General features: G+C 36.0%; 1 protein-coding gene across 4 annotated transcripts; it reads left to right on the top strand.

Annotated features, from left to right (window-relative positions):
* Positions 1 to 15,569, top strand: LOC103713453 (uncharacterized). 4 transcript variants are annotated; one of them, XR_005506986.2, is made up of 9 exons: positions 36 to 294; positions 380 to 671; positions 847 to 970; positions 8,675 to 8,804; positions 9,762 to 9,798; positions 9,907 to 10,144; positions 10,806 to 10,932; positions 11,007 to 11,104; positions 15,062 to 15,569. XR_005506986.2 is itself a non-coding variant. In XM_088706333.1 (8 exons), the coding sequence occupies exons 2-7, from the start codon at positions 432 to 434 to the stop codon at positions 10,901 to 10,903; spliced, it is 867 nt and encodes a 288-aa protein (XP_088562459.1). In that variant the 5' UTR covers positions 59 to 294; positions 380 to 431; the 3' UTR covers positions 10,904 to 10,932; positions 15,062 to 15,569. The 4 variants fall into 4 exon arrangements, 1 of the variants encoding a protein (XP_088562459.1); XR_005506987.2 differs by having other exon boundaries at positions 1 to 671; positions 11,020 to 11,104; XR_005506985.2 differs by having other exon boundaries at positions 1 to 671.
* Positions 15,570 to 16,958: the final 1,389 nt, after the last annotated feature.

Here is a 16,958-nt window from a genome sequence, read left to right as displayed (position 1 = left end):
ATACATAAGAGGGCTATGGGGGTTTAGATGAAAAAAAAAACAGAATGGAAGAACCCGCACGCATTTGCTTTTTTATTTTATTTTATTTTATTTAAATATCTTCTCAAGAATTCCATCTTCTTCCTGTCCCGAGATCATTATTCCCCCTTCTCTCGCAATGTGATCTTTGTAGAGCGGAGAGATTGCTTCAATTCTCCTAGCAATCTTCTAATTGGAAGCGATCCATGTCGTGTTGCAGTGACTCGCACCAAATTTACGCCCCTTTTGACCCAATCTGTTCTCCAATTCATCGAGGTTAGGGTTTTTCTAAGCCCTACCTAGGGTTTTCGTGGTCGACCACGGGATCGCCTTATCCCTCTTAATTCTCCCCGTTTTGTAGTCCTATCTGCCTCCTGGGTTCTTCGAATTAGGCCTCTCCTGGTTTGGATTCCATGGCTTTTCACCGCCCGGGCTCGGGCTCAGCGTCGGGATCGGCGTCGAGCTCGAGCTCCGGGCTCCACTTCTTGAAATCCCCCTTCGGGGATACGACCTACACGAAGGTCTTCGTCGGGGGGCTGGCCTGGGAGACCAAGAGCGAGACGTTGCGCCGCTACTTCGAGAAGTTTGGCGAGATCCTCGAGGCCGTCGTGATAACTGACAAGAACTCCGGGAGGTCGAAGGGCTACGGTTTTGTGAGTGTTTCATGTCTTGGCCTCCATGTTTCTTGATAACCCGAGAGAAAGATTGTTTCTTTAACTGCCTAACGAGGAAAAGATTCGATCTTTTTTGTTCTTGTTTTTATGTTCTTATATGGGGGATTGCTGCTGATTTTCTTTAATGGCGTGTGGATTGCTGTGGAGGATTTAGGTGACCTTTCGTGACCCAGACTCTGCAAGAAGGGCATGCGCAGACCCAAGCCCGGTTATAGATGGCAGACGGGCGAATTGTAACTTGGCTTCGCTGGGGCGGCCTCAGCCTGTTCCAACTTTTGGTAATTTTCTGCATATAGGGATGATTGCTCTTTTTAATGAGAATTTTGTCTCAAGCTGCTGAATTGTTCTTTCGTGTTTATTTGTTCTCCATTGTTTCTAAAAATGTGTGAATTGATTCCATCCTATTGTTTTAATTAATAGTCCAATGATGATATCAGTCTTGTCTTTGTCTGGTTAAATTTTGGGGTCTGGTGGCCTTTTATGCAATACAATGCAGTTGTTTTTGGTTTTGTTTCCTTTATATGATTTGTCTGCATTATGCCACTAACTGTGGGTAATTTCCAGGTTAAGACTTATAATTCAGGCATTCCATGTTTGTAGGATTAAATGACTCATCACATTGGTAGTGCTTTAATTGGATTATGGCAGGCACCATGTTGTTCATTGTCTGCAGTTTGCTGGATGAGGGTATTAACATTTCTTTTTTCATCCTGCTACTGTTTGACTGCATTGATATATGACCTCTTTAATTGATTCCAAGTCCCATCTTTCTTTGGCTGCATTAATAATTCCTTGAATACACTTTTGATTCAGGATTTCCTGAAGAATGTTGATGAACATATAGTGGCATGTATTATTTTTGTTCTTCTCAAGTTTAATGTACAAGATCTACTGTCAAATTCGATATAAGTTATAATGTCTCTGGACTGAACCAGACATACTCAGTAGGGAGACCAATGCCTGTACCAGCAAAATAAGGGCAATCTGAAAATGTTGTGATTTGTATATAAAGAAGGAAAAGAAGATAGAAGTGTCTCTAATGTAGACTCAATATGGATTACTAATAGAAATCCACACTTTAAATACATCATTGTACACCACCAGTAGAAGATGTCATAAGAACCTCAAGGCATAACTTTTCTAATTTTAAAGGAGTCTGAGTAAGTCTGATATAATTCTAAGAATTTTGAAAACATAAGGCTCCTTAGTGGATGTATCCTGATAAACACTGATCAAGCTGGTAAATTTCTGGTTGGCTCTCCTCACTAGAAGGCTTTCAAATGCGCTCAATCAGCAAGGGTTCTCCAATAGAGGGTTAATTGCAATGGTTTGTGGTGTAAGACAAGGGGCTTATAGGATTCACTAATAAGAAAATGAAGGATTTGGGTTCAGATTTGGGCATAGACAGAAACAAATGATAGGACTGAAATGGGATTAGAGGAACAAATGATCAGACTAATTTATGAGTAACATGCTTCATCTAGAGCAATATTATCATGGAATCGAGGAAGGAAGATTGCTGCTTTTGCTGCCATCCATCATGCTACTCCTTTGATTTGATGTTGATGTTGCTCCAAATTATACCCAGTCGAGGTCTCATTGTCTTTGGCCAAAAGACATTAATGTCTTCTTCTTCTTCTTCTTCTTCACTCTGGGACGGAATCAATGGCTTCACAATGCTTAAAAGTTAATGATAGCAAAGAAACCTTTTATCACCTGTCTATTATCAGAACTTAAACCAACTGCCTACAATCTAAGACGAGAAAGTGCAACAAAATTGATAAGAAAATAAAAAAAGGAAAGAGAAAAGGAAGAATGAAATTAGTGTGGAGCATGGTCTAACTTAACAATCACCATAGTATTCCATGTTTGTCACATAGCATCACTGATTGAAGATATAGCATTATCATCCATACTTGTTTAAATTAGTATGCCAACACATGCACGGCTTTGGGGGATAAATGGTAGAAATGATGTAGTCATGTAGGACAGCTAAGTTAGGATGCAGATATCTAACCTTCAGTTTTGGATTCGAGGGCCTAAATTAGGTTTTTATGGGGTGTAACTATTTGGGCAAGCCCTAGTTCATGGTGTCGAACAACCTTAAATGCAATCTTAGTGATTTGAAGAGATTCCCACCTAACCTGTACCAATAATAAGACTTGTACAGATTATCGTACTCAGTATATAGACTACAATACTTACCAGAGTTATTGCCTAAAATAAATCCGAAAATTACAATGAAATTGAAAACAAAATGCCTAAACTACTTTTGATCGTCCTCAAACTTAAATAGGTAACAAAACTCCTACATCAAGAGATACTTGATGTATATGTTACTTACATGAAGTGCGCCGCCCACAAAATGTTTGAATGATCGGGTAAAGAGCGAGCTTCTTATATGGGATCCGACGCATCCAGCAGGCGAAGCAGCCTTCCATTCTTTTCGGCGGCATCCTTCCGCATTGGCGGCGAGTGGAGTGCCACAATCCCATTCATCATTTTTGATCTACCAATTTGGTCCCGAGGTAAGGAATAACCAGTTACACCAAAAGATGCAGTCAATACACCTAAAACCACACCTGTAACCCAAGTTAATTCGCGGGATTTTTTAAATCCACCTGTGAGATATACACGAAATACGTGCAGGATCATCATTAGAACCATCATACTTGCTGACCATCGATGAACTGATCGAATTAACCAACCAAAATTGGCCTCAGTCATTATGTATTGAACAGAGGAAAAAGCTTCTGTAACGGTTGGACGATAGTAAAAAGTCATAGCAAAACCTGTAGCTACTTGTACTAAAAAACAAGTAAGTGTGATCCCCCCTAAACAATAAAATATGTTGACATGAGGAGGAACATATTTACTAGTTATATCATCTGCAATCGCCTGAATCTCGAGACGTTCCTCAAACCAATCATATACCTTACTGAGATAGGTAATCCAAAAGAATTCCCCCTCTGAGAACCGTATATGAGAATTTCATCTCATACGGCTCAAGCAGAAACACACAAATACTGATTTCAACGGATATGTAATAGAAAGTTCAAAACTTCTTAGCCACTTGATTCGATTTGCCCCAAAGATAGGAAGTAACAAAAATCCGGAATCTCTTCTTTGTGATGATAATGCCAAAAATATCAAGTTGGCTCATCCGTCTTTCTTTATATTGATCAGTACAGGCCTCTTGAATCTTCTCTTTCCTATTTTTTTATTTGTTATTTTATTTGTTATTTTTTTGTGCGTAATGCAGATTAACAATAGTTTTGCTATTGATAGGAATTCCCTTGTTGAGACCCTATGAATCAATTGAAACCTCAGATTCATACTAGAACCACGATGATTTAATCAAGCAAAGCCTCAAGCTAAACTCAAAGGTTCTCTGAGTAAGAACCGTTTGATGATCACTTATTCAATGAATGGATGTAATGACTCAACAAAATCTTGAGTGTCTTGCGAACCTTGCTTTACTCAAGCTTTTGGAGTTGTGTGGTCTCGATTATTTACGGAGATAACTGTCCTTCCAAGAGAGAGAGTTTATGGGCTGATCTTGCTAATAACTGTATTAGAAGTTATAAAAAAGAAAGATATCTATATATACTGGTTTTATTTAGAATTATAACTGTATTTTTAGGTCATTGACCGATTTAACTAACTGTAGGGCTACAAATGGGTCAGGTCGACCCGCGACCCAACCCGACCTGCATAAGATCCGACCCAACCCGAATTTTAGGACCCGCGGGGTCCTAAATTTGGACCCGTTCTATTTTTCGGGTCGGGTCGGGTCGGGTCCACCCAATTTTGACCCGGACCCGGACCCGACCCGACCCGATCCTTGTTTTTTGGGTCAGTTTTTTACTATTATATGGTGAAACTTTGAATATAAAAAATACATAGATCCGGACCTGACCCGAATGACCTGTCGGGTCACGACCCGATCCGACCCGATTTTCAACCGGGTCGGGTCCGAGTCCAAAATTAAAATCCGAACAAGAAACCGAATCAGATTGGGGTCACTTAGGACTCGACCCGACCTATTTACAGCCCTAACTAACTGTACAGTTATTCACTTTTAAAGTGAGCTTAACAGCTCAATATGAATTTATGTTCCTAAAGTACTATATAAATATCAACGGTGTCATTTAATCATAGTTTTAATTATATGTCCTTTATCAAATGTAAATTACTTAATAGTAAGTAATTTCTTGAAGCAACAATAGATGACTTACCATTTATGCTCTAGGACTCAAAATGGTACGTGCATTGAGATTTGACTCTGAATTTTGGCATACTAGCTAATGTCAAATGGATGGTTGTGCACCTTAGATGTGCTTAAGCACATGCAGAGTCCGGAAGAAGAGGAGTGTTACATTAATAATTTGTGTGAAATTACAGCCATTAAAATGTAATAATGATGTTGTACTATTAAGATTGTGTTCATATAGAGCATTTAAACAACTAGGCTATTATCTACCAAAAAACAACAAGGTTACTTAGACATGCTGTTATAAGTGCCTCTTTTGTTTTCTTTTTTTATTGTCCCATTAAAAAGAAAATGTTACAAAAATGCTAAATGTCCAAGTGCATGTAGAGGAGCACTACTTACACATGTCATGAATTAACTTTACCCTTTTAAATCATTGGGCTTGCATGAATCAAATGTGGGGCCGACATTCATAGAGGACTGTTTGTGGTCCAAGCCTCATGTACGTAGGTTTTGCCTACATGTACCTGTATTCTTGGCAGCTTGCAAAATGATTTTGAATTCAAGTTTTCATTCTGATTCACAAGATAAATTTCAATTCTGTGACTTGTGACTTAATTAGATGTCCGTGTTATTATGCTATTATTGTACACTATTTCCTATTGTAATGATTGATAATGACCATTATAATAGCTGCTATTTCATTCCAAGAATATTATGTCAATAGTTTGAGTCGCCAATTAGATGTTATTTCCATCTGTAAATTATGATTTCATTGGGATTTAAGAGAGGATGTTGGCAGGTGCATAGGAGATTTAAGAAAACACCAAAGAGAGGGAAATATTTTGGTCTGCCTGATTTTTTTTTTTTTTTTGTGTGTGTGTGAGAGAGAGAGATGATTTGGAAAATTCACTGAGATGAAACAGGAAAATGAGATTCTTGAAGGTATTTTGAGTCAGGTAAGAACATAACCTGGAATGCTGTTGGAATTGGTGGCTCGCACAAAATGGGTAGACTCATTTATACAAGCAAAACATGCTATTATAGTATGTCTTGCTCTGATATACCTTGTTCTGTAGTACTGTTAGAAATCTTTTTGAAAATAAGAAACTTATATTTTTTAATTATCGTGTAGATTTTTTTTTTGAAGACCTTTGATATCAATCCTTATGTGGAGATTCTTTCAGATTTGGTTGGATCTGTTTGGAGATCATCCTTAATTGCAGATCACCTTTTTTAAGCAGCCACTTCTTTTCTTTCTCCATATTGTCTCTTTCCATCCTTGGGAATGACTTCAGCCGTCATACCTCTATCCCTTCAAACAATTAAGACTTTGTCATGCGGTAATGTCTTGAATCTGCTAAAAATACCCTACGAAAGATCATTATGATAAAGTCTTAGTAGCAAGATTCGCCGTCTTGGTACCGAATCTCGTAACCGGTGCCATACTAGCATAGTGTTGGTATGGTATGGTGCATAATTTTTTTAGTGTACGGAGTGTCAGTCCGCCACCCGTGCAGGGTATTAGTACGGTACGCCTCCTACCGTCCGGTTCGGGCCGGTACGGCAAATCATGCCTTGGAGACTTGAAAGAAAGATGCAAAATGAAAGTTCGAAGACTCAAGTTGGGATTTCATTGTGACACCATCAGATTGCAGAGACTCCTGTCATTAATCCTCAGTGACCGAGGCTGTAGATCTATTCCTGCCTCCTTAAGTAAACTCATTTGGCCTTCAGATTTCCATTAGTTGTGCTAGATTTTGCACGATGCAACAGAATGCATAGGAAAAGGCATATTAGGATCCATGCTAGAGTCCGTAGAGGAACAGAGATTAGGTTCTAAATTGTAGTTCAGTTGGCAGGATTAAATTGGTATGAGCATAATATGGTCTCTTTAGGAGCAATTTTTGTTGTGTCTTTGTTTTTTCTATTTCTTAAAGTTCTCTTTCTAGAGGAGTCACAAAGATCTCTTTCTAGAAGGGGATTATGTCCTTGAGAAATCAAATTGTTTTTTCCCTTTTTTTAATAATTGTTCAGTAAGAAAACATTTCTTGACATTGTTTCAATTTTTGCCCCCCTTTTGCTTCTGTGTCTTGTTTTAATAACACCATTATCCATATAACTTCACTTTTATGCTTGATAGATAAAGATCAAATTGATATGAAGATCAAAGACTTCACTTTTATGCTTGATATATGAAGATCAAATTGATATGAAGAACAAAGCTTTTGGAGTAGCTATTGTCATCTATGGTTCATTGCATTTTAAGCCAAAACTCTAATGCCATGTTTGGTTCACTAGAATGAGTATTTGAATAGAATGGAGACTGCAACTTTGGCCTCAGTACAATGTTTGCTAGATAATAAAGGATGGAATCGCAATTCCTTTGGAATTACGATTCCTTTTTATTTGAAGGAATGATGATTTCACTCATACATGGGAGGAATGGTCGTTCCCATGAAAATGGAAATGAATGATTTTTTTTGGTAATAAACTAATTAACAATATGTGTGGTATAGAATAGTAACAAAAGATATATTTTTATATAAATTATTATCAATGATTATGATCTAATGAAAAATAAATACTTAATAAATATAACTTAAAAAAGGTGAAAAATATCAAGTAGCATGCATAATATTATTTCAATTATTACTTAAGGTTTTACTATGTATCACATACTAGCAAATGGGCATTGTACACTTCAAGTTAAAGACAAAATCAAATAGAATGCAAATTGTGGAATATTATTGAACAGAAAAGATAAAAATACTAAAAATTAAATAAAATAATTAAATGTAACAAAAATAATAAATTAAAAGTATTAAATAAAAACTAGGAAATATGAATTAAAATAAAATAAAATATAAATATAAATATAAATAAATATTATTAAAATAAAAATAAACTAGAAATTTAAATTGTTAAGTAAAACTGAATAGAAAAGATAAAATATATTAGATAGATAAGAAAATAATAATTTAAGTAAAAAAGTACATAATATGTAATAGATAAGAAAATAATAAATAAAAATCCAAAAATATGAGTAATAATAAAATATAAAACATAAAAATATAATCAATTTCAATTAAAACTTCAAAATAAAATATTTGATTTCAGATACAATATATAAATAAGACAAAAAATAATTAATAGAATACAAAAAATAAAGTAATGTTTAATGGTATATAACTAATTGACTATATTCTAAATTTCTAATATATAAATAGTTAGATCAAGTATTTCAATTTAAATGTTGTTTCTTTTCCATGCATTCCTTTGTTTCACATCCAAATGGGGGGATAGGAATTGCGATTATGATTCATAGCGTTCAATTCCTATTCCATTCTAATTCCAATTCCAATTATTATTCATTCTTGGAAACCAAATGTAGCATTAATTTTCTGCATGTAGAATGCTGGCTCAATTGCAATATACTAGTGTACCCCTCTCTCCATGGTTGTGCCTAAAGTAGGGTAGCCCTTTGTTTGAAATATTACTACATATATATTAACCTCAAGATTCAGATTCTGCTGTACAACCTCCCAATGACTCAACCCGTCCACCCCTTTTGCTCTCTCTTCAAAGAAAAGTAAAAAAAAAAGGGGGGGGGGGGGGGGGGGGGCGGCTATTACAACATGAAGAAATTGAAGAAAATGAAATCATTTCATGTTTTTCCTTGTATTTTTTGAATTAGCCTTATGACATATGATTTAATTTACCATGATGAAAATGTTGTTCCTTTTGGTCCCAATTTTCTTTTCTGTAGCACGCCCCAGATCAGTAGGCCCCTACTTCGGAGGTGTTCCAGTTACACGAGGAACATATGTTGGAAGTTCTGCTCATCACCAACCAATTCCCTTTGGCTACCATCAAGGGTTTTCATACCCACCATATGGGTAAGTTGATTTCTGAAGCATTGTTTAGAGCTTGGCTCAAATGTTCATTTTCTGATTTAGAGTTTGTTTGAATCAATCTTAATAAAAGATGCCTTGGTTTTGAGGTAGTTACTTGGAGAATTGAATTAAAAATACTAGAAATATAATATATGAGGAAGGAGAAAAAAAAACTGTTGGTATCATACTATAAGCTTTAGTTTTAATATGCAGCTGTGGAATAAGCATGATATGCAGGATTGAAATCCAAAACTTGGGTAAGGTTGCATTTGGAAGCGGAATAGTTTAAGTGGAATAACTTGTTCCTAACTCTTTATTTTCTGGTGACTTCACAAAGTAATTGATGGGTAGTTTTGGGAGAGTTAAGACTATGAACAAATTACTCCACCCCTTCCAATGGAGTAATTTATTTCAGGTCAAGTGGAGTAGCTGGATTAAAAGCTAGTTTGACTGGCATAGGTGGAGCCCCAGGGTGTTTTTTGGTGGATTAGCTGGATTAAGTCCTTTTTATGCTCCCTCATTCTGCTTCCAAACATGGCCTAAGAGATTTGTGAATAAGTTAGAAAATCCCTATGCTGTTTCTTTTGTTAATGATACTTCCATATGTTTAAAAAAAGAAGATAGAAACAAACACAAAAGGAAGAAAAAAAAGATGAACAGCAAGTAGTGATAGGCAGTAGAGTTTGTATGAGGTTAAAATTGATAGTGTGGAGAATGCTTGAGGAAAAAAGATGAGAAAGGATAATAAAGTATGTTTTACCAAACCAATTGTTTGTAGTTCGCTTTTCCATAAACTACTTTTGTTTTTGTATCATGGCGAGAGTTTATACTTGCCACACTTTGTTTCTACCGCTCAAGGAATTGTTTTCGTTAGTGATAGCTTTAGTTAATCATATGTCTATGTTTAATAAAAAGTGCCAAAGGTAAAACATTCAAAGGTTTATTGGCTTCCTTTTGCAGTTACCCTACATATGGATCCGAATACATCTATCCACAGGTTGAGAATCCCTATCACTTTTTATCCTTATTCTGGTGAACATTTCCTTTGGACCAATAAATTTGCAACCAGCTGCTTCCACTATTACGACACATTTTTCGTTTGCAGAATGTCTACAGTCCTTTTATGGGGCAGCAGTACTTCCAAATTTATGGTGTTCCTGGAGCTGTAAACACAGGTATCTACCCATTTGGGCAATTGGGCCAGCCTGTCCCTGGTGGGCATGGTTATACGGCAATTCAGGGCTACACAATGCCAGGCCATCATTTCATGCAATTCAGTGGGCCAAATGTCAATGGAGTAACATCTGCATCTAGACCCACAATTCAAGCTCCCTATCCAGCAGGCAAAATTTCATTTGGAATATCCTTTTCCCCCTCTGTTTTGTGGATTAAGTTTCATTGCTGTGAAAGGACACAAGTACAGTAGATAGACTTTCTATATTTGTACATGTTGCTATGTTTTTTTTTTTTTGTAGTTTTTCTTCATGTGGTGTGTGGAAGGCATGACATATAGTGCAGGGTCATAATGTGTTGGCAACTCACATGCTAGAAAAGATATCTTTGTTAGGATGGATGCTGGGTTGATATAGGTGGGCAGCTGGGGATAGCACAGGTGAGGTTGTTAGATTAAAAGGGTTAGATAGGGGATCCTAGGCGTTTTGTAGTTATAAGTTGGACCTTTCTAGACTGGCTAAGGGTTAGGTTATTGGTAGCTTTCTAAGGATCCATATCTTATTGGTGTATAAAACTAGAAAAGTAAAATGTGGGCCAATATTTGATATATGCTAGTCGTTTACACTTTACAAATAATTCTTTTCTTTTTTTCATGTCATTGGATATTACTCCCAGATATATCATATCAAACACCAAACGATTGGGGGGAAAAAATCATCTGTATAGATTACTTTATGCTTCCTGTCTTTCAAAATCTTGTGTGTGATAAACTTCACACATACTTTTCTTTTACAAGGCTCTCTTTGGTGAACAAAACTGTTTGCGTTACAGGTGTAGCAGCACCAATCCCAGCCCCGCCGCACTTGTTAGTTCCTGCTCATTCTCCACAGTTTATGCAGAGCAGTGGTTCAGGCCAAACAGCAGGTTGAAATGCACATCAGGGTGATAACATCTTGAGGTATAACACTATTTCTGATCCATGTGACTTGATGGTTATTCGAACTGACTGTCATGTGCATTTACTATTGATAGGAGGTATCCTTAGATTGCTGCAGGACTAAGAACAGCAGTACTGCTATGTCAGTCGCATGCATTCTTGCCTTGCAAGCTATCATCTTTGCATTCTAGAGGTCAGTTGGACTCCATATCCATTTATGCATGTAAATAAGTTCTGGACACTTCTTGTTGCTAAGGACTTGGCCTTATATAGGAACTAATGTTGAAGTTGGATCCATATAACTAATCTCAAAATAATAAAACTCGATTTATTATTATTTTTTATATTCATGGATGCCTGCATGTATTGCATATAATTATGTTAAATTATGACCATCATTATGGAAGCACTTTACAAATTGACCTTTGCCACCTTTATGTTTTTGTGTTAATACAATTTGAAAATGTTGGTACTCCAAATAATTCTAACAGAAACTTCTACTGACTTGTAGTGAAAATGGTTGACGAGATAAGAGATGCTTATTATTACTTATTACTGGCATAACTTGGTGGGCATGTTGATTTTTTTCTTAAAGTTTAGCATGTGAATGATAATATGAAAATCTGATCTTTTACTTAATAATAGTTTCCGTCCGAGATTAAGGTGTACTGAACTTTCTTTAAAACTTAATGGTTGGGGAAAAAGAGATTACTCTGCTTATTATTGAAGCAGAATTGTTTTGGAGGTCGTTTCTTGAGTTGCAGTTTATGATCAATTATCTTTTAAAAGTGTATTTCAGTTGATTTTGTCGTTTCCTTTTTATATTTCATGCTTGTGTATAATGGCAAATTGCCTTTCGTAGGGTGGCAATAGAGGCTGATAAACCACTAACCCAGCCCATCCGATAGAAAACAAGCAAGTTTTATCCTAGTTCTAACCCAATTAGCTTTAGCAGGGTTCATGACTATGTCCAAACCAATAATCTGACAAATAATTCATTGGTAATTGAACGCATTCTTATTGTGTCTTCCTTTTAAATTTCATTTATGTCAATGTAGATATATGTATGTATTATGTACTATATATTCACATTCTATATTTCAATTATATATATAATCTTTTGATTTACATTCTTTTTTTAAAAAAAACCATTCTAATATAAGAGTTTGCATCAGAAGAAAAAGCCATGGGCATCAGTTTCATTAGGCAGAAATACTCAAGTCTGAGAAGAAGGCTGTACCTATCTTTGAACCCACAACCACCAAACATTCCTCTGACATCACTAAAATGGCATTCAGAGAATAGTAAAAGTTTATCAGTTATGGTCATGAATATGCAAATGATAATACAAATATGGACTTTCTAGTCAATAAATTAATCACCTTTTTTGTGGTGAAAGCAAAGATATTAATGAAAATTGTTTATAAAAAATAGTAATTTTTGAAATATGCTCTAGCTTATCAAAAATGTGTTTACAAACTTGATTGGATCCAAAATTTGGAAAGTGAATCCAAATCTGTTATCAGGTTTGGGTACACAGATCTAGTCAAATCTGGCCTGAACATGAACTGTTTACACCCTAGCTAAGGAGCGCTTTGGTGCTATAAGTAGTCCCTCCCACCTTTGAGAGAGTAGGCAGAGTCCCACTTTGATAGAAGGGGTGGGATAAGTAGGGAAAGGAACTGGAGAATACTAAGATGACTTAGCTGACTTGTAAAAGAGAGCTTATTGCTGTAATTCAAAGAAAATTTTGAAGAACCAACGACATTGGTTACTTCTTCTTGTCATTGGCAGACCCATGCTGCAATTATAGTTAGTATCTAGGGTTGTGGATCTGCCCCTTGCTTCAATAAGATATTTTATAAGAACTCTCCGTCCATTCTTTTCTTAGATGTTATTAAAAAATCAGACCTGAGCCTCTCTTGAGATTCAGTTGTCTTCATGGACTCATTCTTCTAATGTAGTTTGGTATACAGGGCTGAAGGTTTGACCTTGTGTTCAGTAATTTTGATCTGAATCTTCATGCACTCTTTACTTAGATGTCACCTAAATTGGATCTTAGCCTGATTTGTTCAAGATTTAATTGTCAAGTTCAGTCTTCCTGAATTTCTTAATGGCATGGGTTTGACATGCAAAGTGGTATAAGAGTGGGAGCAAAAAAGGAGAAATGGAAAAACTATGAAGAACAAAGTGACTTTAGTTCCATATTTTAGTTGTGCACTAATAGGCAAAGACATCCAGCTTGATCTACCTTCGTAATTCTGTTTTTTTTTTCCTTTGTGAATGCTATGAGGGCTTCATGTTTCATTGATTTAGAAGTCATTTGCTTTGATAATTTCATTTCCAATATAAAAGTTCAAACTCAACTTTGAAACAATCAAATTCTCATGTAACTAATACTCCTTAAATAGGTTGCTATAAACAGCTCATCTTTTTGATGAAGAACTTCTGCACTAAGTAACTTAGTATCACTGAAATTGCTATGACAGCTCCATTTCATTTTGAATATAAAGCAACTTATCTTTGTTATAGTAATGAACTAATTTACAGTCAACAATGACTTCCATGTGTGCCCTGAGAGCATATTACGAAATTTTGTTGCCCAGTGGATGTAAAATCTTTAACTTAATCCTTGGAAATCTACTCTAAGACTTGCTTTTCCTCTTGAAATTGATGTAATGCACTTGTTGCTTTCTGAAGCTTGTTGTATATTCTCTCAATTCCTATTTTTCGAGATAGATGATGTGGACATCCTATGATTTAGTAATCTCTTCATCATTATTCAGCTTCATGCACTTTTGGCTTCAATTTCCACAATTATCCAAAAATTTAAATTGTTGGAATACTTGAATGGTTTGCAAATGAATCTCATGTTTTCTTTCAACACTTCCATTTTTGTGGGAAAGTCACCCATTTAAATACAATAAAAAGAACCCTGATGTTGCAATGCAAAAGAGAGAATAAGAGCCTTGTGTTTAACTTCAGTAGTCAGAGAGAGACTCCTCCTAGATGGTAACAGATCCTTTTCCTAAGAACTTGCCAACAAGCGAATACCAAGGGTTGAGCAAGCAAGAAAGCACTCAGAAAAAAATGACCAAGTTGGTTCTACCAAATCCACATAGTGCAGCCCTGGACCTGTCATCATCTGGAATTAGACAATATGTTCTATATTTCTTGCTTATCAACCGAAGCCAGAGTACATTTTAAGACTTGATTAGAGTGTCAGCCTTTTATCCTACTGCTTGTTACAATCCAACTTCTTGAACAAATTGTGGAAATCACTAGTATTGCATTTTTCCTTGCAATGTCCCTCATCCATTGAGTCAAAGCCCATGTGTAATGGATCCACATGGCTCAATTTTGATAGAAATGTGGATTAAGTACTTCATTAGAGTTGTGGCTCTTTTTTTTTAATTGTTATTCATTCTTTGCTGTCATTCGCTTCCACCACTTACATAGGTCAAATTAAAACCTTACATCATTAAATTTTTTTAAATTGAAGACATGACAGCACAATGCACACATATTAAGTGGTTAGGGGCAAATCAAGCAGACAAAGGATTTTGAAATGTGAAGGTCTGCTAAAAGATTGGATGTCTCTCTTATTATAACAACAATGCCTTTTTTATTTGCAGTAATCTGAGGCTCTGAGCATTGATTGCAATTAAGATGCGCTCCTTTTATGTCTGTTTCTCACACTAAAAGTCATAAAGGGTGTGCATCTTATGAAATGTTTTTTCTTTGATAGGTTATCTGAGTATATTACAATCAGAGTGTTGCTATATTTTTGTATCGATTTGTCTTCTTGCGCTAAATCAAATTGTCACCTGCATTTGCGTGTGCTCAGCCAGCTTTGTATGCTTGTTATACAATAACTGATTTCTGGTAGAACATGTTTCCATTCCTTTATCCACATATTTCTCTTGATATGTATGTCACAACCTTTATTGGATAAGACTCCGTTAGCCATCTATTGCGACCAAACTCCTATGCAACCAATGATGTAAATTCAATAATTTAACAGGCTTCCTCCTACATCAAACTTTTCAAGAGAATGCTAGATGCATTATATACTCATGTGGCTTTGTTGTATGCTGTTTGCGACTGTGGGGGTTCACAAGACTAATTACCGGTTATCAACATGTTGCAGGTTTTCCCTAGTCATGGTCACCAGAGATACCACAAAGTCATCCCGTTGCTCCGACAGATGGAGCTGAAAGCGCGAGAGCTCGGATTGCTCATCACGCTGCTGTCAAGTGTCTGTAAATTTTCATGCCCTACTGGAGTCTGTCGTAACCGGTGGAGCATGGACGATGGATCCCAAAATTGGATTCAACAACTTGGTAAGGATAGATTATGGATTTCGGAATTGGAGTCCGACAATCCATAGGAAGTATAGTGTAAGGTAACCTTGGAATCAAAATGATTCTATGAAAATCTAAAGCTTGCATCTAGTTGTACCATGTCCTGTTGTGGTTCCTGGGTAAACTAGTCTTTCACTGTAGTAAACCGTGGCCTCATAGATGGATACCAGTGGTTGTCAGTCGAGTCTGTCATTAGCAAGTTGTTCTGAACTGAAATAAAGGGCCTGAAAACTTGGTACTGGCTCATTGGTTGCATATTGGGTATTTATGATCATCTTCCCCCCTTTCTCCCAATCTCAAGTTGTGCAGTTACGATCTGGGAAGCTGTGTTATCTCTGATTTGTTTCGGCTTGTTTTGACATGTTGGATGGGTTCAACCAAAGTTTTATCAGAATGTCCACAGAAGCCATACTGCAGTTATTAACCAGTCTGTCTAACCAGGCGAGAGTCATCTCGAGCTGTTTCCATGTGAGCTTGAGCAAATATTTCTTCTATGCACAAATCTCGATCACTTCCAAGGTGCGGCGAGATAGAATGGGCTGATTTCAGGCTGCTGGTGGCCAGCAATATCTACAGACTCGGCTCGAGGGCCGTCAGCTGGTTAAGAACGATATCGATGGTCAGCAGTGAAATCTAATATACCCATCTTAACTTGGAATAGCAGACGAAGAGTTGGGGCTGGTTATGAATGGATATGGATTAAATGCTTCACGGATTATTCCTGGAGCAATAAAATCGTTATTTGGTTGAAGTTTTTGGATCTGTGCGATAAGTTGAGGGGAAAAAGAAAAAGAAAAAAAAAGTTAAGAGAGAGAACAGATTGTGGTTGATTTAGAAGGGAGTGCTAATATTATTTCACCCCTCCCCGTGAAATAGTATTAACTCTGTTGAGTTTTCTGTCGTTGACCGAAGAAAACGAGGCCTTTGTTGGGAGGCCAAGAGAACCATTTTCTAATAGCGGTGACTGAGGTTTAGATAATATTATTCATCTAGATCTAAATCTATTCGAATACAGATACAAATTTAAGTATCTGACTGTTATTTGTATTTATATTTATATATATATAAGAATTAAGATATGGACGTACAATTATGTGATTTGTATCCAAATTTATTTATTTTTTTCTAGTCCTATATAGTTTTATATAGTATTTATAATTTTTTTTTAAAAAAAAGTAATTATATTAACATGGTATTGGTTTGATTTACTTTTGATTTAATGGTACTTTTGATTTGGCGGTCATAAAGTTTAACCATCTGATGCAAGACTTACATCTATGTTCATACTTTTGGTACCTGATTTGTATTCACGTAGGCTTCAAATAAATATCGATGTAAAATTTTATATATGACAAATAAAGACAAATAGGGACATGGAATGGACAAGCATATGACATGATATTCTGATATAGGCTATCGGTTCCCGACCAGCTTAATCAGAAAATCATATAAATAAATATAATTAACTAAAAGCCGAACAGAAACCTAAGAAACATAATTCCTAAATTCACTGGTTATAATAATACTATCTTTTAATCTCTGATCTTCACGAGGTTGAGTCGTATTTCACACAATTTAACTTTTGTGTCAATACAAAAACTCAAAACATTCATCATCGTATTCTTATTAACTACTTATATACATTATTTTTATTTCAACTCAAGACATTGATGATCAGTCTTA

The sequence above is a fragment of the Phoenix dactylifera genome, chromosome 11 (genome assembly GCF_051530095.1).
Source record: "Phoenix dactylifera cultivar Ajwa chromosome 11, Ajwa_hap1_PhDact_Kaust_v1.1, whole genome shotgun sequence".
In the NCBI taxonomy this organism is placed as follows: domain Eukaryota; kingdom Viridiplantae; phylum Streptophyta; class Magnoliopsida; order Arecales; family Arecaceae; genus Phoenix; species Phoenix dactylifera.
The sequence above is the reverse complement of the archived record's forward strand: the minus strand, read 5'-3'. Positions and strand labels throughout refer to the sequence as shown.